We start from the raw sequence: 21,641 nt of genomic DNA, 5'->3' as shown, positions 1-21,641 counted from the left end.
ATGGAGTATTGTCCCGTTTAAGTAAATTATTGAACTTAACAAGGTGTTAAAAGGACGAGGTCTCCATAGTTATTAAGAGGTCAATTGACTGTAAAGACTTCACTTAAGCGTACCATGCTCCCAATGTAAATGTACCAGACGTATCAGTGAACATTTTCGTGGGCATTTATTCATTGAACAAATTTTCTCCTATTCGCCGTTATTTCTCGCATTCTCTTCCCTTTTTTTGTCTTTCTCTTGTATTTTTCTTATTTCTTTTTTCACCGTCATATATTTAAACGAAAAAATATTCGCCTCGTACATTCAAGTCGACGGTTTACGTAGGTCTTTAACAGTTGCCGCTAGTAACGAAGAAGAAAAAGAGAGATGGTTAGAAGACTTGAATATGGCTATAGCGCAAGCTGACGCAGATCCGAAGATGCCATATTTGAATTTGAAGGCTTGTAGTAAGTATCCTTAGCAGCAGAACCCTCGTTTATTCAACGGATATGAAGCAGAATTATTACTTACGTGATATACAATCAAATTTTAGGTTCAGCCGACGAAATGGGCGACGGTGTTGGGTTAGAAGGAGACCGAGGAAGTTGCGGAGGTGCTAAAGCTTCTCAACGAAGCAACACGACTGTACATGTTTGTTGGCATCGAAACACGAGTATCAGTTACAGTGACCAATTGCGAGCGTTTCAAGTAAATGAATAAAAATTTCTATCAAGCAAGTAAAGATGTGTAATAGTTCTAAGGCATGTACGTATTTATTTCAGAACCAACTTAGTGGATTTCTGTTACGGAAATTCAAGAATAGTAATGGTTGGCAAAAACTTTGGGTTGTCTTTACCAACTTTTGTTTATTCTTTTACAAATCGCACCGAGATGACTTTCCACTGGCTAGCTTACCATTGTTAGGATACACTGTAACCACTCCTTCAGAGAAAGATGGTATCAATAAAGATTTTGTTTTTAAGTTGCAATTTAAAAGTCACGTGTATTTCTTCCGCGCCGAGAGCGACTACACATTTGGACGGTAAGAAAGATTTGTGATAAAGCACGATTAGAAATTTATCCTTCGAAATTTGTCTGACGGAACATGAATGTTTTTCAGGTGGGTAGAAGTGATTCGAAGCGCGACGCAACAAAGCCATGTGTCAAGTAGTTTTAATGGAAAAGAAGGATATTAATATACGTATTCCATAGAATGCTGAAATGATGTTAACAAAACATTTGAAGAGAATAGCGCTATATGCACCATTATTTCAAAGCGTTTTTCATCTTACGATATAGTATTAAAATCGAGAAATCTCAACATCTTCAGGACAGATATATGTTAGCAGTAACGTTGCGGCCTTATTCTAGGACTGAAATCAAATGTATACGATTGAAGTTGTAATCGACAATCAAATCAAAATCAAGAGTATCAAAAGAAAATGCAAGAAGATGATAAAAATATCGTGAAAAAGTCAAAGCATTCTGCTAATCTCAAAATTCGATTATTCCAAGAATCATTGATGTTAAGATATGTCGCGTTCTTATCGGTTTCCTTGTACTTTAACTGATGCGTAGTTAAAGATACGCTTGAAAATGGTGATAATTGGAATGTAAATATAATTATTTAGATCTAAGTGGATCGCATTTGTTTGGAATTTATATGAATCTGATATACGAATTTAAATGTATTTGGATTACTGATAAGAATTTGTTGTCCATCATACAAACGACGAAACTTCGATATAGATAGTGAAAAATGTATAGATATTAGCGTAAACCTTGGACCAATTTTATAATAGAATTTCTTTAGTCATCCATATAAAAAGACAATAATTTTGTTAGCGTACTGATAATTTTTTTTGTTATTAAATTAATATTAACAAGAGATATATATATAGAAAAGTTATTTCTCGCTATTATTAAGAATTTTATGATGTCATAATTGTTTTTGCTAGGTATTACTTTTTTGAAGTAATGCACGATTCAATTATACAAAGACTGGCTATGTGAATTTGACGAGAAATTTAGTACACGCATCATATTTGTAACGATCGCATGTAATTAAAAAAAAAAAGGACCTATGCAATAATAATATGAATACACATATCCACGCGAATGACTCATCTATGCGAAAAATAAAAGTCCATAACTTAATGGTTATGTTTTTTTTTTTTTTTTAGTTATTACGGTTGTTTTGTTATAATATAGAATTTAATTTATATATACACACACACACACACATATACATATATTATATATACATAGAAATCAAAGAGAGAAAAAATTAGTTTTATACTCGCAGAACCGTACTCACAAGTGCGCATAGGATATATATATCCGAAAGGATGCCTCGTAAGAGATACATGGTTATCTTTAGCAAATTTTCGAAATGTTCGTACAGAGAAGCGTCATTTAAGTTGCCAAATTTGTACGTTTGTTTCAAAACAATTGTATCGTTTTCGTTTCGATACATTTGATAACGTAGATTCGAAATAAGTTGTTATGTAATATGATGTATCAATATTCCACAATAAACGTACATTGCTACTTTTAAGACTCTTTTAATCAATTACGGTAATGGATGTAGTTAAACTTACAATTAGGTTGTTAAGACATTCATTATAAATAAGGAAAGAAATACATATTTATTTTTCAACATTCATCGCGAGTATGAAACGCACTCAATATATTCTTGATCTTTCTCAGATTAGATTACTTTTGTTCATGTTAGTAGGTAAATGTATCGAGCCTGAGTATAATCGTGTTGTTTCCCATGTATTCGTTGTGTATCGTGACATTTACAAAAGCTCGAAAGAAAAAAGTTTTCAATCACGAGATGCTGGAAATACCCATAATAAAATTCTAACAATTGTATGCGATATCCTTAATCGTTTCCTCGGTATCACGTTGATCTGAGTACCATTGATTAACGATAGACAATAATGTTCATATTATATATCATAATGGGAGCCAGTCAAACGAGTCTTTAACGTGAGAATTACGAATGCAAACTATCCTTGTAGGAGAAGAAAACGATAAAATCGTAACCACGAAACGAAGAGAACGGTATTTCCGCGAAATGAACTATCTGAACGTATTTTTAAAAATATGCAAGGAATCGTATAACTGTAGTCATCGCTTCGTACGTATGTATAATCGATAGAATATTATTATGGTTAGGTCAATGTCTAACTAATAACAAACATAGCTCCAAACATAAATCCGAGGTTATCGGTGTTTCTGTTCACGCGTACAATATTTTATCGAAGCCCTGATCGTTGTTCGATGACGTTTGTTTGCTGATTTATCAATACCAGTAACGATTTTTTATTCGATGAAACTTATACCAGTGATGCAACGAGACTAGCTACACCGATGTTCAAAAATGTTTTATGTCTTGCTACATTATCGACATTGCTTGCACAACAAAGCGATCATTGAATGAAAAAACACACGCAAAATTTCCAATGACGTAACCCCCAGCAGCTAACTGGTTTTACCGAACGTTATCTTTTTATATTTTTTTGTTTCCATCGAAGGATATCCCGTTTCTAGGACAAGCAACGGAACCAGTGCTGCGGACATTGTTCCTATTGCAAAATAGTAACCCAAAGTAAAGGGTAAAATAATAAATCCAACAATACATTCGATGCCTCTGCGGACGTTAATTAAAAGCCATATAGATAAATTTATTCGAAAAGCGTTTAGACAAAGGATACGCAAGAAAATAACTATGAGGATCTCGTTAAGAGTTACATAGCTTCAAGGATTTTGACGTCGATATGACAAACACAGATGTGTAAAGCGATGCTTGAAAATACATTCTTTTGCTATATTCCTTCAACAAAGCATAATAATAACAATGCTATCTTAAGATGTACAACAAATTTAAGCATTTGTTAAGAATGGACCAGTAACAACAAAGCAATGGCGAAGCATGTGACCGACAGAGAAAGAAAAGAATAACAGCATGTTTTGAAACTGACGAGGATCTAGGATCTGAACAGCGATCATTCAGAAATAGGAAAAACTCGAAGAAAGTAAGATAGAACGATTAGGCGCATTACACGTTCATCATCGGTTACCTTAGCCTTGGTTGGTAGTTGTATTTTTTGCTCCTGTTGTACCGTTTCACGCTTGGAACAGCGTTCGAAGAAGCGGCAGTTGTTACAGGAAGAACCGCGGGTAATCAGAGTGGGAGGAACGATATAAAGATGAGCGTCTTGCGAACGATCGGAATAGAAGAATCGATCCTACAACATGTGGAGATATCGAACGATCGCGCTTCTTGCCTTACTGGCTCTTCTCTGCATTGACGCACAAGGTACATTTTCTACTAATTCTATTCTTCTCTGAGATTAAATTTTACGTGGTGTGATTTCCACTTGCACTAAGTGATTATTTTTCTTTTTTATATTCGTTTCTTCGTTACATCGTAAATTAAGTTACATATTTAAGAGGTTAAAAGTAATTGTGAATACTTATATCCCTCTCGGATTTAATCTCAATTTTGCCAAGCAATGTCTAATTTTAAAATTATAAAATATTTGTTTAGCTGCAGAGACCAGAGCGAAACGTAACCCTCACGGATTTCACGATGCAGCCGCTGAAAGCAGTTTCCTGAAATCTCTCGCTGGTGTGGGTGGATTAGGTGGTGGACTGGGTGGTGGATTTGGCGGAGGATTTGGCGGAGGTTTCGGCGGTGGTGGCGGTGGTGGCGGAGGTGGAGGTGGTGGCGGATTTGGCAGTGGTGGAGGATTCGGTTCTGGTGGTGGTTTTGGTGGTTCTAAGGGAGGACCTGGCTGCCATACCGGAGGTTGCGCTGGCAGTGGTAGTGGTGCCGGAAGTGGCGCAGGAGGTGGCGCAGGAGGTGGTGCCGGAGGTGGTGGCGGAGGTGGCCTAGGAGGTGGCCTAGGAAGCGGCCTAGGAGGTGGCCTAGGAAGCGGCCTAGGAGGTGGCCTAGGAGGTGGAGCTGGCGGGCACGGTGCAGGAGGGCACGGAGGAGCTGGTGGTCGACCTGGCGGTGGTGCCGGAGCATATGGTGGCTCCGCAGCTGGAGGTGGCGCTGGAGGATACGGTGGCTCCGGCGCTGGAGGTGGTGCTGGCGGTGGAGCTGGAAGTGGCGGCGGAGCTGGAAGTGGCGCTGGAGGTGGCGCTGGAGGATACGGAGGATCTGGCGCTGGGGGTGGCGCTGGAGGATACGGAGGATCTGGCGCTGGAGGTGGCGCTGGAGGATACGGAGGATCTGGCGCTGGAGGTGGCGCCGGGAGTCATGCGGGTATGTTGATTTTACAGACAAGCTGTCAGTATTCCCTTTCATATAAACAGTACTTTCTTCACATTGTCATTTTTACTTTTAAATTATCAGGATCGAGTGGAGTAGTAAAAACTGGTGGATACGGAGGCGCAGGCGGCGGAGCTGGAAGTGGTGGTTACGGTGGTTCAGGTGCCGGAGGTGGTGCTGGCGGACGCGGTAGTGGAGCTGGAGGACATGGTGGTGCAGGCGCCGGTGGTGGAGCTGGGGGATATGGTGGTGCAGGCGCCGGTGGTGGAGCTGGAGGATATGGTGGTGCAGGCGCCGGTGGTGGAGCTGGAGGATATGGTGGTGCAGGTGCCGGTGGTGGAGCTGGAGGTTATGGTGGACTAGGCGGTGGTACTGGTGCTGGCGGACACGGTGGCGCCGGTAGTGGAGCTGGAGGTTACGGTGGTTCAGGTGCCGGAGGTGGTGCAGGTGCCGGTGGTGGAGCTGGAGGATATGGTGGTGCAGGCGCCGGTGGTGGAGCTGGAGGTTATGGTGGTCTAGGCGGTGGTGCTGGTGCTGGTGGACACGGTGGAGCAGGTGCCGGAGGTGGAGCTGGCGGATTTGGTGGAGCTGGTGCTGGAGGTGGAGCTAGTGGACACGGCGGCGCAGGTGCCGGTGGTGGAGCTGGAGGATATGGTGGCGCAGGCGCCGGTGGCGGAGCTGGCGGATACGGTGGATCAGGCGCCGGTGGCGGAGCTGGCGGATACGGTGGATCAGGTGCCGGAGGTGGAGCTGGTGGATATGGTAGCGCAGGTGGCAAAGGTGGAGCTGGTGGCTATGGTGGAGCAGGTGGTCTAGGCGGACCCGGTGGTTTTGGTGGTTACAAGGGAGCAGGCGCCACTTCCAGTGCCAGCGCAAACGCCAACGCCAACGCCAACGCGAATGCTTTTGCAGCTGCGAGTGCCAGCGCTAATGCACATGCTCTTGCTAATTCAAATGCGCATGCATCCGCTACTGCGAATGCAAACGCTGGTGCCGGTCTCGGAGGAGGATACGGCGGTTACGATGGTTACGGTGGTCCCGGTGGTCCCGATGGACATGGAGTCGAGTAAGTTAATTGATATTAATATATGAAGCAAAATAACTTCTTCAAAGAATTAAGATAAAGTGACGAGCTATTCCCTTTTACTTATTTTTGACACCGCTGAATATAGAAATTATTCAACGATTGACGAAATAATTAATTCAATGATTTTTGTCGAATTAGTCTTTTTTCCCGTCTTGGCGATATCAAGGAAGGAGTGAATAAGAGCGGAGGCGTGGATAAAGCCAAAGGTGTCTACAGCAGTAGCGCAGCCAACATCGATTCTACTGGAAAGGGATCGTACAAAGTATCGGCTGGAAAAATAGTCTAAATGGTCTTACCGGAGGAGGTTGAAGTCGACATTTACGATAGAAGACGAACAAGAATTTGATCTGTGATCAAAGGCTTGCGCGGGGCTCGATTCACGTATCGCTATTTTTACTGTTTATACCTAGTCTGTCTTTATTGTATTCAATGAATAAAATGCGTGGGCGAATCTCGCGTAGCGCTAAACCTTTAAAATACCTCCTCTTTAAAATAACAGATTTATATGACGTAAACTGTGCAGTTTGAATAAACGATTTATTCTTACTTATTTGCGTCTATAAAATATTACTGGATATGTCCTTTGCCCGACCATTGCATATGCTTCTGGAGATAAAGCCAAGCGGAGATTTTTTAAACTAAAGTTTATTTAATTATCATCTTTTATCGGCTAACTACGAATTAATTCCCGGTTGATTTTTCTGAAAACGATATTCCGAATCGTAGAACTTTTGTAGTCATATAGATAATTCATATGACTTTTAACGTGAATCCCAAGGTAACAGGAGTTTATTACGCGTTATTATCACTAATAATGCATCGTATGTTTATATGACTCGTTCGATAAAATTATCTTTTCACAGCTATTGGATACAACGAGGATATGTCTAACTGCAGATTCAAGATCCTCCCACTGATATGAATAATTCATAAGTTAAGACGCGTAATGTATATACATACTTACAAATTCTATCTTTGGGATATGTCAGTGACATAAGTGGTATTTCCGCATACACGATGTTACATTTAAATTCATTTGTAAAACCACGTTTGTCACTCTTCGCGTTAAAGATACTGCTATCCAATCCATTTGTATGAGAACCAACTTTATGTTAGATACTTCTTGACTACATGCGACTAGAATTGGGAATGAAGGAAAAATGTTGTCTTTTGTATGTTTGCATTTTATAACAAACTTGAATTCGAACATTGGTGATCGATGACACATTTCGGTGTATTTAAGAACAATCAACAACGTCCTTGATCGATCTTGCTATTTGACCATGATTTGAAGGATAATTTAAAAAAGTGGTTCTTCAAAAATAATTCTTTTTATTGATACATTATCACATGTATTAAATCTGTTTAACAACATATTTCATTCGTTAGTTACGTCATTATCCATTAAATACCAATCGATAACAATCGCCGTATAATAAGAATACAGTCGCTTCGAAGAATTGACATTAATTACCGGCGAATTATCAAGGCGCGTGTAGAGAATTCCATGTGTAAAAAGAACGGTAATTTTGTTCGTACGTTGATTTGTTTGTATTATAAAAGATGAATAGGTAAAACGAGTTACGAATAGAAATACAAACGATGCAGAGTAAAACAGTCGTTTACGTAATTTGCGGATGATTGAAATTTATCTTCTCTTAGAAATATCGTTCGTTTCCGTCGCTTAGCCTTTCACGAAAGTGGGTTGTGCACCTGCCCAGCCTGAAACAGCGTTTTATTTTTCAAAGTCCGATTCTTTGGCTATTTATGCAAACATATACGAACTGGATTTACAAAACTTACTGCTAGCACTGCTACTCGCATAAGCGGAAGCACCGCTCGAGGACAAAGCACCGCTTCCAGCTTGACTTCCTGCCGACGCTCCACTGGAAGCCCAACTTCCACTGTTTGCTTGCCCGAAACCCGTATTTGGTGCTAAAAACCAATATATTGTTTCGATTTTATCATACCTTAACTGAAAGCTTTATGAATTTAAAATGAGTTTTAAACAACAGGGACGTAAATATTAAAAAATTAAAGATCACAACAAAGGCGATAATCATCAATATCATATACATAGAATAACATATACGTAGAATAATTTCTATGTATAGCTTACATGCTATACACATACAACCCTATAACGGAATAGGATTACACAACGTCAGAGACATTAAAAGAACGGAAATTATTCGATGTATCCGATAATTATTATTAATTAACAGTTCATGCCTGTGATTTATGTTTTATCAGGAGCGAGATCTGATTGATCAACCTGATACGTTGGACGAAGAAAATAAAAATCCAAATAGAAGTGTTTCGATAGTAGACCTTGAAACGTTTTCCTATCTCTGGAAGTTTATATTCACTGGAAGTTATATTACCTATATTAATCTTCATCGAAGATCTCTGTCTAATCTTTCATGATCCGAAGCCTACTTTCTGCCTCATGCCGAGAAATTTAAATTTGCATAACGATGTTGCAATCGACACGATATAACAGAATCTCGAAATATTGGTATGATTAGCGTCTTTCTAGTAAATATATTTTTCTAGAAAGTCTATATTTCGCCAATCTAGTAAACATTAACAAAATTACGAGGTAAAATTATTGATAGCAAATAGACATACCAACTCCAGAACCAGAATTGGCGTGTGAAGAAGCTTGCGCACTGCTAAAAGCTCCAGCAAGTGCACCACCGAAAAGATTTCCAAATCCTCCCGGACCGATTCCAACACCTCCTCCGCTTCCCGAGCCACGGTTTGTTGTGGATGGATTTCTCACGGCTGAAGAGCTTCCGTCGTTCGTTGAACCTGAATTCCAAATCGAGCCAGGGTAATGATTGGAATGTTCTTGTTGTGTTTTATCGTCAAAGGAAGGACTTTCATTCGTTTGACTCAGTCCGCTATTACCCATGTTACTGTCTGGAGCAAACGATCCTCCAAGAATTGAATTAGGCGTGGCATCAATTCCGATGTCTCCCCTTCCGTGTCCTAATCCACTAAGGAAAGGATTATCTTTGCCAATAGGCTTAGGTGCCTGTCCTCCGATCGAAACAACGTTCCTGTCATCGCTGCCTGGACTCGCTGCTACTCCTGTACCAGCATGACTCCAAGCTCCCGCTCCCGCTCCCGCGACTGCACCAGTTCCTTGCAGGAAAGGATTTCCATGACCGATTGGCTTACTAGTAGGTGTTAGATGAGGACCACCTAAGATAGATGTTTTTTAGTATCCACAGCAAGCACAAATGAAAAGAGATACATATAATTTTTCCTATTAATTACCAGCACCAGGACTAGGAATCTTTCCATTTAAGAAAGGGTTCGACGGATACGACCCTACTCCTTCTCCAGGAATTTTATTCTTTGTTTCAGTCTTGTAAATGTATGAAGGATTGTTTGGTCCAGATGTACACCCGTCGCTGGTTCCAGATGTACAACCTTGCGGACCAGTTCCAGGCGTGATTTGTTGAGGACTTTGCGAAAAATCATTTGGATTTGCTTCAAAACCTCCGAATGGTTTAGAGGCCTTATTAACGCTTACTGAAAGATCGTTTGGACTACAAGGCTTGTAATCTGGAGATCCATTCAGACTTGTTCCACTGCTGCATCCGCTCCCAGTTCCACAACCTTGAGATCCATTTGTGCAACCCTTATCTGTTTCTCTCGATGGATAAGAATTAAGATCGTGCGAAGGCTTTGTTGTGCCGGTATTATCACGAGGAGCAGGCTGATAAGAGGGCTTTGTTGTTCCGGTACCCCCATAAGGAGCGGGTTGGTAAGAAGGCTTTGCCGTTCCGGTACCCCCATAAGGAGTGGGTTGGTAAGAAGGCTTTGCCGTTCCAGTATTATCATGAGGAACAGGACGGTAGGAAGGCTCTGTCGTTCCAGGACCACCGTAAGGAGTAGGCTGATAAGAGGGCTTTGGCTTTCCGATACCCCCATAAGGAGCAGGTTGATAAGAAGGTGGTGTTTTTCCGGTATCACTGTAAGGTGCTCCCGTAGATGCATGAGGTTTAACCCCCGCAGGGCTTCCTGGTACAGGATTTACGTTCACATAAAAGATCTTGCTATCTCCGTCTTTGGGAGTACCGTGTTTAGGTGCTGTACCCGAAGAACTTCCTTTAACACCAGTGTAATTAGGCTTTTGAGTTCCGTAAGGAACGTTTCCATTTGGAGAACCTGAAGACCCTGGCGTCTGTGCATTCCCAGATGGAGACCCATAAGAAGGAATGCCGTGTGAATGAACGGGATTGGAAGTCGATGGGCCGCTTGTGGGATGGCTAGAATCGAAACCGTTTCCAGTGGTCGGCGCACCAGTTCCCGCGTACGCTGTGCTTGAAGCTACAGCGTTTGCATTAGGATTTTGTGGGCTTGTCGGATATACTGAATTTCCTACGTTTCCCGGTCTGGCTGTATTTCCAGAGTTCCATGGAGATCCTCCGTATGGCCCCGTATCAGAACCGTGCCCAGTGTTACTTTTCGGCAACCCACCACCAGGATATTGCCCTTGTCCCGCGGGAGTACCGTGCGGAGAACCTGAAGGACTGCTTTGAGGCGATCCACTTCCCGGATACTGGCCTTGTCCTGCGGGAGAACCGTGTGGAGAACCGGAAGGACTGCTTTTCGGCAATCCACTAACAGGATATTGCCCTTGTCCCGCGGGAGAACCGTATGGAGAACCGGAAGGACCGCTTTGAGGCGATCCACTTCCCGGATATTGGCCTTGTCCTACGGGAGAACCGTGTGGAGAACCGGAAGGACTGCTTTGAGGCGATCCACTTCCCGGATATTGGCCTTGTCCTGCGGGAGAACCGTGTGGAGAACCTGAAGGACCGCTTTGAGGCGATCCACTTCCCGGATACTGGCCTTGTCCTAGGGGAGAGCCGTGCGGAGAACCGGAAGGACTACTTTTCGGCAATCCACTAACAGGATATTGCCCTTGTCCCGCGGGAGAGCCGTATGGAGAACCAGAAGGACTGCTTTGAGGCGATCCGCTTCCCGGATATTGGCCTTGTCCTACGGGAGAACCGTGCGGAGAACCGGAAGGACCGCTTTGAGGCGATCCACTTCCCGGATACTGGCCTTGTCCTGCGGGAGAACCGTGTGGAGAACCGGAAGGACCGCTTTGAGGCGATCCACTTCCCGGATATTGGCCTTGTCCTACGGGAGAGCCGTGCGGAGAACCGGAAGGACTACTTTTCGGCAATCCACTACCAGGATATTGCCCTTGTCCCGCGGGAGAACCGTATGAAGAACCGGAAGGTCCGCTTTGAGGCGATCCGCTTCCCGGATATTGGCCTTGTCCTACGGGAGAACCGTGCGGAGAACCGGAAGGACTACTTTTCGGTAATCCACTACCAGGATATTGCCCTTGTCCCACGGGAGAACCATATGGAGAACCGGAAGGACCGCTTTGAGGCGATCCGCTTCCCGGATATTGGCCTTGTCCTAGGGGAGAGCCGTGTGGAGAACCGGAAGGACTACTTTTCGGTAATCCACTACCAGGATATTGGCCTTGTCCCGCAGGTGAACCGTGCGCAGGACTGGAAGGACCGCTTTGAGGAGACCCACTTACAGGATACTGGCCTTGTGTCGGATTTGGTCCATAAGATGATGCAAAGGGACTGTCTTGTGATCTCGTTCGATCAACAGATTTATCGGCACAACTGGCATCAAAAGGACTGCCGGAACATTCGGCTGGAGATCCTTGAGGATTATATACTGCTGTTGGACCCGTGGAATGAACAGGACTTTCCTTCTGAACATTTGCGGGGTTGCCGGAGAATGGCAGTGGAGATTGTTTTACAGGACCAACACCGCTTGAACCTAAATTAGAGATCGACTAATGTAATCTTTATGCATTTTGTTAAAAATTTTCGATTGTAGATTTGAATAAAAATTCCAAAAAATTTGAATAATGTATTTGCGAATTTTATCTATTTATATTATATTATATTTATATTATTTATTGTCGAAAATTATTCAGAATTTCACGGTCAAGGAGATGAATTTATGTATAAGGTCAAACTGGTGTTGTTTGCTCGACTCATTGAATCGGCATCGTTAAATAAGATGTAAAAATTCTAGCTAACCTTGAGCACAGCCGGTGCCGTGTTGATAATTGCCGGAGCATCCAGAACCTGTTTTTGGACCACTATTCCAGCTTCCATCGCTGGTAGGACTCGATACATCCGCATTCGGTAAACTTCCAGAGTTCCAACTGTTAGAAGGATGCGAAGCTGTTCCAGGTGAACCACCGAACCCTTGGTTCCAGGCGGGTTTGGGCGTAGTTCCAGAGCCTGTGTTCCATCCTGATCCAGGTTGCTGACCGGTTACAGGCAACGCTTTGTTCCATGGTGAACCTGAGCTCGAGCTCCCAGTTTCAGGGCGTCCTCCTTTAACTGGCGTTGTTCCAAATGGAGCGCCACTTCCACTGCTCGCAGCATTTGACGTAGCGCTGACTCCCGTGTGCGGTCCTTGACCATTGGGATTAGGCACTCCTAATTTCTGTACGCCCGGAGGCGATCCTCCTTTATTTTTCTGTCCGCGATAATGATCGCGTTCTCTATACTGTCCATCGTCTCCGTCGTCGCAATCGTCTTCGTCTTTTTCTTCTGGTTCAGTTTCATCCTCGTCTTTCTCCCAGTAATCGTCGTCTTCCCACTTGCACTTAGGGCAGCCGCCACGCTGATTTCCTTTGACTCCACCGTTTGGCCGATTATTGCCATTGTAGCCAGTGTTATCGTAACTGCGAATTCCTTTGTGCCCGTCGTGGCTCCCATCAACCGCAGGTAGGCTTCCGATTCCAGTAAATGCGTTACTCAACGAGAATGCGCTTGCACCTGCATTCGCGTATGCGTTTGCGGATGCCGAAGCGCTGCCTATTCTCGGAAATAATGAAAACAGTTAATAAAGATCTTATCGATTTATCCTCTACATTTTAAAATACGATACATACTGTACGCTAGACTACTGCTTCCGCCACTTCCTTCGTGCGCTCCTGAAAGTAACAGATTAGAGTTTAATATCGTTGTGTGAGTGTTTTATCGTAGATATCTTCTTTCCGTGGCTAAAGTATTATATAACTGTGATGGATCGTTATGGAAAAAAAAAAAGCAACGTGTAAACGAGAGAAAAAAGATGAAGAATGTCGTTTACCTGAACCAGCAATGACCGTGGCGATTAGAAGGGCGAACATCGAGAACCGGATTGTTTGATTTATCCCGATCATCCTAAGATTACTTGGCACGGTCGAGTCCTTGATTGTTCGACACGAGCTTCGAGTCATTGCGAGGCGAGTCTCGATCGAATACTTCTATATATAAGGATACCCCCGGCAGTGAAAGGATGCATCGCGTTCAAGTGTCATCCCCGACCGTGAAGATACGCATCCGAATGTCGGTGGCAATGAGTAATACTTGTTTGACTCTTTCTACCAGATGGTATTCGCACCTAACGATAGGTACGCCGATCGGCTAGTTTCGACCAGCCGGCTTCGTCGCGACTACGTCATCCGGCTTTAGGAGTTTCCACGAGATACACGATTCCCCACACGTTTCTTTTGAAAAGGAAGGAGTATCATGCAAATTGGAGCGTAACCCATCCTTGCTTTTTTGAATTTATGACACTGCTTGGCATTACTTGTTGCAATGTTCGACATTCCTCTCCAGTGATTTTATTTTCGTCTCCTACGTCGCTGTTCAGCCATCTAACAACTCTTGTTCGCTTATTTTGTTGTGAATAAGTTAGTTACGAGCGGAAAAGAAAAAATCCAAACATCGCAGTCGTAGCGACTTCGACGCTCGCTCGGGAAATATGTTCAAATCTCCACTTATATTAGAGGCGTGCCGAATTTTCTATATCTATAGAAAATTATGCTACCTTCCGTAAAACAATAATACATATGATTCCATGCACTTTCTGCGAATCGTGGAAAAGAGAATCAATGATCGTTATGTATGTATAATTGTTACCGCATGATCGCAGAATTATTTATAGAACACGCGCTTTGTTTCATCAAATGTCGATATCCCGGATAGGAGATTATATCGGAATACGGGAAAACCACTGACATTCAGCTCTTTAATATTTTTCAATTCGAATAATCGCATGATTTGTATTTTGATTCGGGATGATTCAGAATCGTATGATTTATTTTAAATGCCTTATCCATGTAAATCGTAATATTCAAATACTATTTAATAGTATTTAAAAATTGTATTGAACGATCTGTATAATGTATCAAATATTTTTTACGTGATTATAGTCATGCAAATATTTGTTACTATGCGATTCGTATTAAAGCTTATTTGAATTTCCCTCCTCTCGAACGGAAGAATAATCGATATGCGAGTATAGTATCGATACAATGGCGCTTACGACGCCACACCTCTTACAGTATGGTAGGTACTTTGGTGACGCATAATAACGGGTGACCGGAATCCTTTATACTGGAGTTTTAATTTTATTCTGCAATATACTTTAACTGGGTGAGTTTCTTTGTTGCCATTTAGTTTCCTTAATTCGGATATATCGTGTATATGTTCTCTTGATATTACTATGTTTCATTAAATTGCCAAACAGCAAATGCTTTGGACACTCTAAAAGCAAGACTCGCGCGTTCGAATATTTTGTTCGAAAAATTGTGAATAATTGATAGTTCCGTAACACACACGTTTACAAAAGTTTATATATCTTTCAAGCATAGTATCGATAAAAGGATGATTGAAAAGTTTGTGGATCACGTCCTAGAAAATACGTATATTCCAATTGCCTACACCCTAACCTCTTCTAGATTCCAGAAAATACTGAAAGTATTACTTTGTTAAGGATTAGAATTCTATAAACGCTATTTGCATCTTGTCTGTTTAGCATTAAATCCTTGCATTATGGGTGACTCTGACGATGAATACGATAGGAAAAGAAGAGACAAATTTAGAGGGGAGAGAACGGAATCGTATTCTAGAGAAGGTCGACGAGATGACAGAAGAAGAGATGATTGGGTGGATAGGTAACTACCTAAATGATAAGTTTTAAAATACAGCATTAAAATAAATATTAACAAATAAAACCATATTGAAAATAAGTTATTCTGTTTTTGCATAAACAGGCTCTTATAGTTTTAACGATAGTAATTATTCCAGAGAATGGTCTAGTCGACCTAGACAGCGTCCAGATTACAGAGAATACCGTGGAGGTGGAGGTGGAGGACGTGATAGATATAGTCCTGGCAGATCGCAGGAGATGGCCCCACCTATGAAAAGAATGAGAACAGATTGGGACGATCGTCCAAGATATGGACATGATTATTATGGAGGTGGAGGAGGGGGTGCAACTTCCTGGGGACCAGACCATTATCCACCTCCTCACCATGGCAATCATCACTATGGAAACCACGGTAACAGTAACAGGTTTGTGTTTCTTATGTTATTTTTAATGCAGATTTTCTTTTTTCTCCCCCTTTTCTTTTCTTTATGAATTTGTTCTTGGTTTATAAACAGCATTGTCATGAAAAAAAGAGGTTGTATTATAAATATGCAAAAAAGGAGTCGATTCACTCCAAGATTGTTGGCCCGATTAAGGTAGCGTTTAAATGTTTTAAATTTCTTGATTAATTGTAAGCGGTTTTATGTTTTCTGCAGTCGAGAGGTAGCTGGTAACTTCAGCAATTCCAATGTTGAAACTCAACCACCGATGATGTCTTTCAAAGCGTTTCTTGGAACTCAAGAAGACTCGATTACAGACGAGGAAGCTATTAAACGATATAATGAATATAAATTGGAATTCAGAAGGCAACAATTGAATGAATTCTTCGTTGCACACAAGGACGAGGAATGGTATATTTCATTTTTTAATTCACTAATAATGGTCTCGAAATTATTCCTTATATGTATATTGTGAAGCTCAGTCGTACTTAAATGTGGATATAAAAATAATTAATTTCTACAGTGGCTTGGTTGTTATTTCTGTTAAAACAATAATCTTGTAATAAATGTTTCCACAAGACGTCGAGATCCACGTTGTTGCATGAAAGTTATGCCCACTGTAGAAAGTAATCTTTTAATCCTAATGAAATTATCAGACTATCTGTTCGGGTATGTATGCCTAGAGTGCATACGTGCGTTGAACAGAAGAGCGTTAGGGTGTAGTAGCTTTATAATTTTTGCTAAATTACAGACACAATTTTATCGGTAATTGCAAGCAATATGACCAGCTCTGTCTATCCCTACAGTGTACAGCCAGCAACGCCTTATGTCTTGGGCACAGGTCACCTCGCTCGTTTATTTTTACGTACGATATTTTATACATTTCGCGTTTCGCGCATCGCAGAAGAATTGAGGTGTTTATTAGGTAGTTAAACAAAGATGCGAGCTGGGCGCGCAAAGCCCAAACATGCTCGCGATAGGCCGCGTTCTAAACCCGTTTAATTATTTCTGACATTCAAAAGATATGCTATTGTTACAATAGACCTCTGAGTCGACAAGAAAACTGAATGCGAGTAAAAATATCAGACTCTACAGGTGAGGCTTCATTCTGTAACTGACAATGTTGACAGTAAAACTGATAATTTATAAATAATCGTCTCGAGGAAAAGGATATAATAATATTTAGTTACGAGGAATGATTCGCTCTAGATATGGATGGGAAACGTAACAATTACTGCTATATCTTATTCATCACCTATTGCGACAAATTTATCACGATTACGTAAATATGTTTATGATCGATTAAAAGCACGCTCTGTGCTTATACGAACATGAATATTTTCAGTATAAAATTATATTGAGGACTTAGTAGAACTAACTACTATCTTAATTCTAATGCACTTTCTTTCGAATATACATAAATGATAAATCCACAAATTGTACGTCTGTTTGCTTTAATTTATAAGAAATTTATTTCAAAATTGATTGAAATACCATATTTTTCTACCAATTTACCAGGTTCAAAATAAAATATCATCCGGAAGAATCAGTGAAGAGAAAGGAAGAACAGGTGGCAGCTCTTAAGGTATAAATTAACGATTTAAAAATATTTTTCCTAAGAGATCGATCGAACCTATTATTCTTACCATCTTTTTTGGTAGAAACGTGTTGAAGTCTTCCTAGAAATGCTTGAAATTAAAGAAATTGATAAAGTTTCTGTGGATGCCGATCAAGCTGATGCTTTGCTGCATCTACTAGATGCGGTAGTTATTAAATTAGAAGGTGGTACGGAAGAAGATTTACAAGTTTTAGACATAAAGCCAACAAATATGATTATAACTAAAGATACGATCAAAGATAAAGAAGACGCGAAGAACAAAGTTGGAGTTGAGAAAAAAGGCGATAATAGGTATGGATTGGTATTCGTTAAAAGAAGGATAGGGTAAAGTTTGAATGATTTTATAGTACAGTAAGTTTATTGTACACTTTACAGCGATGCGAATAAAGTTGATGAAGCTTTGAAAACAGAGAAAAATTTAAAAAATGGTCAAAATACAGAGTCTGAAGTTAAAATTGCAGAAAATGACGAAATTTCGATAGAGGAAGTTGAAAAGTCAGAGGAAAATATAGAAGAAACAAAAAAGGATGATAGCGTGGATGGCACAGGTATTTGATTTCGTTTATTAAATAAAAAATAATACTTACTATCTTTCTATTATCTTCATTTCCTTTTTACTTTTGTGTAGGCAAACAAGAGGAAATTAATATCAAAAAGAGAAAACGAACTGATAGTAACAGCAGCAGCAGCAGCAGTAGCAGCAGTAGTAGTTCTTCTGGCAGCGATAGTAATAAACCCGATACACCAAAAGCAGATCCTCGTAAGTTTCAATGTTATACTTATTTAAAAATAGTCTTAATATAATTTGTAAAATAATAGTCTTAATATAAATACTGTTTAATTTAATTTGTTCCAGATATAACTGAAAAAATGGATGTCAGTAATGAAAATACAGATGCACAGGATAATAAAGAAGATGATCAAGATGCTAAAACAGACAGCGAACCTTTGCCAGAAGCTAAAAAGTCCGCTATAGAACCAGAAGCGGTAATCGACCTAGCCAGTGAAGATAAAGACAAAGAACCTAGAGCTTTGCACAAGACTAGCAGTATCTTTCTTCGTAATTTAGCACCTACGATAACAAAGGCAGAAGTTGAAGCGGTTAGTTATAAATATATATCGTATATATTGTAGGTTACATTTTTTTTTTTAGATAAATCTAAATAATCTGTATAAATAGATGTGCAAACGTTTTCCTGGATTTTTGCGAGTTGCCATAGCCGATCCTCAACCAGAGAGAAGATGGTTTAGAAGAGGTTGGGTGTCCTTTGAAAGACAAGTAAATATAAAAGAGATATGTTGGAGCTTAAACAATATTCGGGTATGTTGATAAATAATTTAAATACACGTGTGCCAATAAAGGAAAAAAATTAAAATATTGAAACAACATGGAATAATTTCTAGTTACGGGACTGCGAACTTGGAGCTATAGTAAACCGGGATCTTTCGCGTCGTATACGCACAGTAAATGGTTTAACATCCCATAAACAAATAGTTAGGCATGATATCAAATTGAGTGCTAAAATCGTGCATAATTTGGATAGCAGGGTTGGTTTGTGGAATGAAGAAAAAAGAGACGATAATACAGTTAAACAGGATGACGACAACAAAGAAAATAAAAGTATTCAAAATGTACATGAAGTTGAGCAAGCTGTAAGACAGCAATTAATTTACACGTTCGATTAGCGCTTACAATGACGTCATTGAAAAATCATGACATATGTTGCTACAGGCATTTGGATTGTCATCTAAAAATCCGGTATTGAAGAACATAACCGACTATCTGATAGAAGAGGCATCGGCTGAAGAAGAGGAATTATTAGGAATGTCCGGTGACAAAGAAGAGGGTCAATTAGGAGGCGATGGAGATGGTCCAATTGAAAGAGATCCAACATTGATCAAGGTATTAAGTGTCAGCCGTATAAAAAGATTCGTTTATTATGATATGGAAATGTACTGTTCTCTTTTTTACTTTTTTCTTCTTTTTTTTTCTTTTTTTTTTTTTTTTTTTTCTTTAGGTCTTAGACAGATTGATCCTTTATTTGCGAGTGGTTCATTCGGTTGATTATTATAATCACTGTGAATATCCAAACGAAGACGAAATGCCAAATAGATGTGGAATCATGCACGTTAGAGGATCTCCTCCTACCGCTAAAGTTACTAGTACCGAATTGTCAGAATACTGTCGTAATTTTGAAAGCAAGATGGCGGCATTCTTGCAACCAATTGCAACGCTATCTCAAGAAGAATTCGATAAGCTGGGTGCTAAAAATGCTGAAGCGTATCCTTTTGTTTCTTTCGAAATATGTTGAAAAACATTTGTTACATAGCTCTTTTGTCTTTATTGTTTCTTTAATATTTGATATCAGTGAAGTCGAAAAGTTCGTTCAAGCCAATACACAGGAACTATCGAAAGATAAATGGTTGTGTCCACTTAGTGGGAAAAAGTTCAAAGGACCAGATTTTATTCGGAAACATATTTTTAATAAGCACGCAGAAAAGGTAGCAGAAGTAAAGGCGGAAGCGGAATATTTTAATAATTATCTAAGAGATCCAAAAAGGCCACAGCTTCCTGAACACCCGGGAAATAAAGCACCTCCGAGAGAAAGCTTACGCGAAGGATTTACTCCATATGGATGCAGCACGTAAGTGTTAAATATGCTCAAGTCACTTTACTCTTTCACATTCAAATTCATCATAACACGTATGATTCTTCTACTAATTACCGCTAATTTAATGGTGAAGATTCGGAAGTTACGGAGGTGGTTACGGTAGCAGCAGGGGAGGATATGGATCGAGTTACGGAGCAGGATTCGGTGGAGGGTTTGGAATGCCGCGTTCCAATCGTGGTGGTTTTAACCGAGGACGGTAAGATATTTTTATTTTAATTTTTCGCAATTCGCTGGCTTTGTATAAACAACCTGTAGTACGATGAAAGGCGGTAAAACTTCTGAGTACTTGAGTAAATGGTTTGTTTGAAAAATCGATCAAGCGGTGGTTTACGTAAATTCTTTTCTGCCATATTGAACGTGTGGTGATACGCTGTTTTACAGGGCTGCACCGGATTCAACTTCAAGGCCTGTTATTAGTTATAATGATTTGGACCAGCTAGACATGGATATGTTCTAAGTTTTATCAAGTACCATTTGAATTTTTTTGTACAGAAGTAAAAGCAATGAGAAAAATTCTAAACGATATCAAACTCTCGTGCTAGCAGATCTATATCTGGATTATGTAACACAGAGTATATATTTAGTATCGAGCGAACCGTCCAGTTAACGCAATGTGTTACAAAATCAGCACACTTCTTGCTTTCTCGATACGGACTAACTTAGACCATTCGTGTACATAAAGAAAGAAAATATAATTATGCCGTGTATCTTAGTACAAAAAAATTATTTTACTTTATATTCCTTTACAAAAAGAGAAGCAAATCGGCAGATGCTGTACTTTTATAAGCCGATAAATTGCAAATAAAAGTATTTGTTTGTATTTACGTGTGCTTTTATTTTATATCCCATTTCCGTTCGAATCCTATGTCCAGTTGGTCGTCGTCGTGTGCTGTCTCGTTAATTATTTTAGAATCTACATTTACACGTAGCTTTATTGCATCGCAAGGAACGAATACCTTGTTGAGAGTAGAATCTATTAATTTTTATTAAACGTTACAGTGGCGGCGGAGGAGACTTCCGACCAGTGATTCATTATCGTGATCTCGATGCACCACGAGAACCTGATGAATTTCTCTAAATTGCTTCGATAGACGAAAGGTCAAAGGAACAAAGGAATCATGTGTTTGGAATCGATAAGTTTGATGAAAACAATATCGGGATGTGCGTACTACATATCTGTATATGTATATAACAATCTATAAGGTCATACATGTCATATACATGTATATATTTCTTATGCATACATATATATATATATATAAGATATATATCTCTATGCATAAGACTTTATATAAACGTTACACTCACTTCGACATAAAAATATATCTACGTATATATGATTTTAATGTGTGTATAAACACAACTCGTGAATAGAGAAATGCACATTTAAAAAGCAAAGCTCTCCTACTTAGTAGTATATCTTATTTAAGGAAATATATTTTATTCGTAATACTTGGAAACAATGTTCTGTCGTAGTAACATACAAGATAGATCAGCTATAGCAAAAAACAATACTTGTAATCTGTCCTATGATACGATAATAAAGTATATCGTTTGCTAATTACACTCT

General features: G+C 40.1%; 4 protein-coding genes across 25 annotated transcripts in view; 3 read left to right on the top strand and 1 right to left on the bottom strand.

Moving 5' to 3' along the window:
• Nucleotides 1-2,536, top strand: part of LOC139996019 (FERM, ARHGEF and pleckstrin domain-containing protein 1) — a 28,821-nt gene extending 26,285 nt beyond the window's left edge. For all 5 annotated transcript variants that reach the window (XM_072019990.1, XM_072019994.1, XM_072019993.1 and 2 more), the window contains exons 18-21: nt 325-446; nt 533-687; nt 762-1,021; nt 1,100-2,536. In XM_072019990.1, the coding sequence (XP_071876091.1) occupies nt 325-446; nt 533-687; nt 762-1,021; nt 1,100-1,175 (613 nt within the window). In that variant the 3' untranslated portion in view covers nt 1,176-2,536. The remainder of the gene's footprint in view (nt 1-324; nt 447-532; nt 688-761; nt 1,022-1,099) is intronic.
• Nucleotides 2,537-4,145: 1,609 nt separating this feature from the next.
• Nucleotides 4,146-6,903, top strand: LOC139996027 (uncharacterized). Of its 13 annotated transcripts, XM_072020033.1 has the most exons (6): nt 4,146-4,306; nt 4,538-5,041; nt 5,078-5,089; nt 5,144-5,260; nt 5,351-6,332; nt 6,492-6,903. In XM_072020033.1, exons 1-6 carry the CDS (start codon nt 4,243-4,245, stop codon nt 6,637-6,639), a joined length of 1,827 nt encoding a protein of 608 aa, XP_071876134.1. In that variant the 5' UTR covers nt 4,146-4,242; the 3' UTR covers nt 6,640-6,903. The 13 variants fall into 13 exon arrangements, with proteins under 13 accessions (XP_071876134.1, XP_071876133.1, XP_071876128.1 ...); XM_072020032.1 differs by lacking the exon at nt 5,078-5,089 and having other exon boundaries at nt 5,132-5,260; XM_072020027.1 differs by having other exon boundaries at nt 5,078-5,260.
• Nucleotides 6,904-7,665: 762 nt separating this feature from the next.
• Nucleotides 7,666-13,803, bottom strand: LOC139996023 (uncharacterized). 2 transcript variants are annotated; one of them, XM_072020008.1, is made up of 8 exons: nt 13,515-13,803; nt 13,315-13,356; nt 12,449-13,237; nt 9,639-12,182; nt 9,267-9,563; nt 8,985-9,167; nt 8,157-8,288; nt 7,666-8,075 (listed from the first exon to the last, which is right to left on the bottom strand). In XM_072020008.1, exons 1-8 carry the CDS (start codon nt 13,642-13,644, stop codon nt 8,038-8,040), a joined length of 4,155 nt encoding a protein of 1,384 aa, XP_071876109.1. In that variant the 5' UTR covers nt 13,645-13,803; the 3' UTR covers nt 7,666-8,037. The 2 variants fall into 2 exon arrangements, with proteins under 2 accessions (XP_071876109.1, XP_071876108.1); XM_072020007.1 differs by having other exon boundaries at nt 8,985-9,563; nt 13,515-13,802.
• Nucleotides 13,804-14,735: 932 nt separating this feature from the next.
• Nucleotides 14,736-21,635, top strand: Ars2 (arsenic resistance protein 2). Of its 5 annotated transcripts, none has more exons than XM_072020019.1 (16): nt 14,736-14,845; nt 15,228-15,366; nt 15,500-15,766; nt 15,998-16,192; nt 17,300-17,366; nt 17,443-17,690; nt 17,775-17,947; nt 18,028-18,159; nt 18,256-18,500; nt 18,580-18,720; nt 18,804-19,052; nt 19,132-19,302; nt 19,418-19,680; nt 19,769-20,044; nt 20,145-20,267; nt 21,071-21,635. In XM_072020019.1, exons 2-16 carry the CDS (start codon nt 15,245-15,247, stop codon nt 21,147-21,149), a joined length of 2,751 nt encoding a protein of 916 aa, XP_071876120.1. In that variant the 5' UTR covers nt 14,736-14,845; nt 15,228-15,244; the 3' UTR covers nt 21,150-21,635. The 5 variants fall into 5 exon arrangements, with proteins under 5 accessions (XP_071876120.1, XP_071876122.1, XP_071876117.1 ...); XM_072020021.1 differs by having other exon boundaries at nt 15,488-15,766; nt 18,804-19,031; XM_072020016.1 differs by having other exon boundaries at nt 15,488-15,766.
• The last annotated feature ends 6 nt before the right edge of the window (nt 21,636-21,641 follow it).

Source organism: Bombus fervidus, chromosome 17 (genome assembly GCF_041682495.2).
Source record: "Bombus fervidus isolate BK054 chromosome 17, iyBomFerv1, whole genome shotgun sequence".
In the NCBI taxonomy this organism is placed as follows: domain Eukaryota; kingdom Metazoa; phylum Arthropoda; class Insecta; order Hymenoptera; family Apidae; genus Bombus; species Bombus fervidus.
The sequence above is the reverse complement of the archived record's forward strand: the minus strand, read 5'-3'. Positions and strand labels throughout refer to the sequence as shown.

Excerpts from the sequence above, each read along its gene's own strand:
- LOC139996027 (XM_072020025.1), top strand. The coding sequence starts at position 4,243 with ATGTGGAGATATCGAACGATCGCGCTTCTTGCCTTACTGGCTCTTCTC. Across the intron at positions 5,261-5,350 it reads TGGCGCCGGGAGTCATGCGG|GATCGAGTGGAGTAGTAAAA; the intron begins GTATGTTGATTT and ends TTAAATTATCAG. Across the intron at positions 6,333-6,491 it reads CCCGATGGACATGGAGTCGA|TCTTTTTTCCCGTCTTGGCG; the intron begins GTAAGTTAATTG and ends TTGTCGAATTAG.
- LOC139996023 (XM_072020007.1), bottom strand. The coding sequence starts at position 13,644 with ATGACTCGAAGCTCGTGTCGAACAATCAAGGACTCGACCGTGCCAAGT. Across the intron at positions 13,357-13,514 it reads CACGGTCATTGCTGGTTCAG|GAGCGCACGAAGGAAGTGGC; the intron begins GTAAACGACATT and ends TGTTACTTTCAG. Across the intron at positions 12,183-12,448 it reads CGGCACCGGCTGTGCTCAAG|GTTCAAGCGGTGTTGGTCCT; the intron begins GTTAGCTAGAAT and ends TCTCTAATTTAG.
- Ars2 (XM_072020016.1), top strand. The coding sequence starts at position 15,245 with ATGGGTGACTCTGACGATGAATACGATAGGAAAAGAAGAGACAAATTT. Across the intron at positions 18,721-18,803 it reads GGAGCTTAAACAATATTCGG|TTACGGGACTGCGAACTTGG; the intron begins GTATGTTGATAA and ends AATAATTTCTAG. Across the intron at positions 20,268-21,070 it reads GGTGGTTTTAACCGAGGACG|TGGCGGCGGAGGAGACTTCC; the intron begins GTAAGATATTTT and ends TAAACGTTACAG.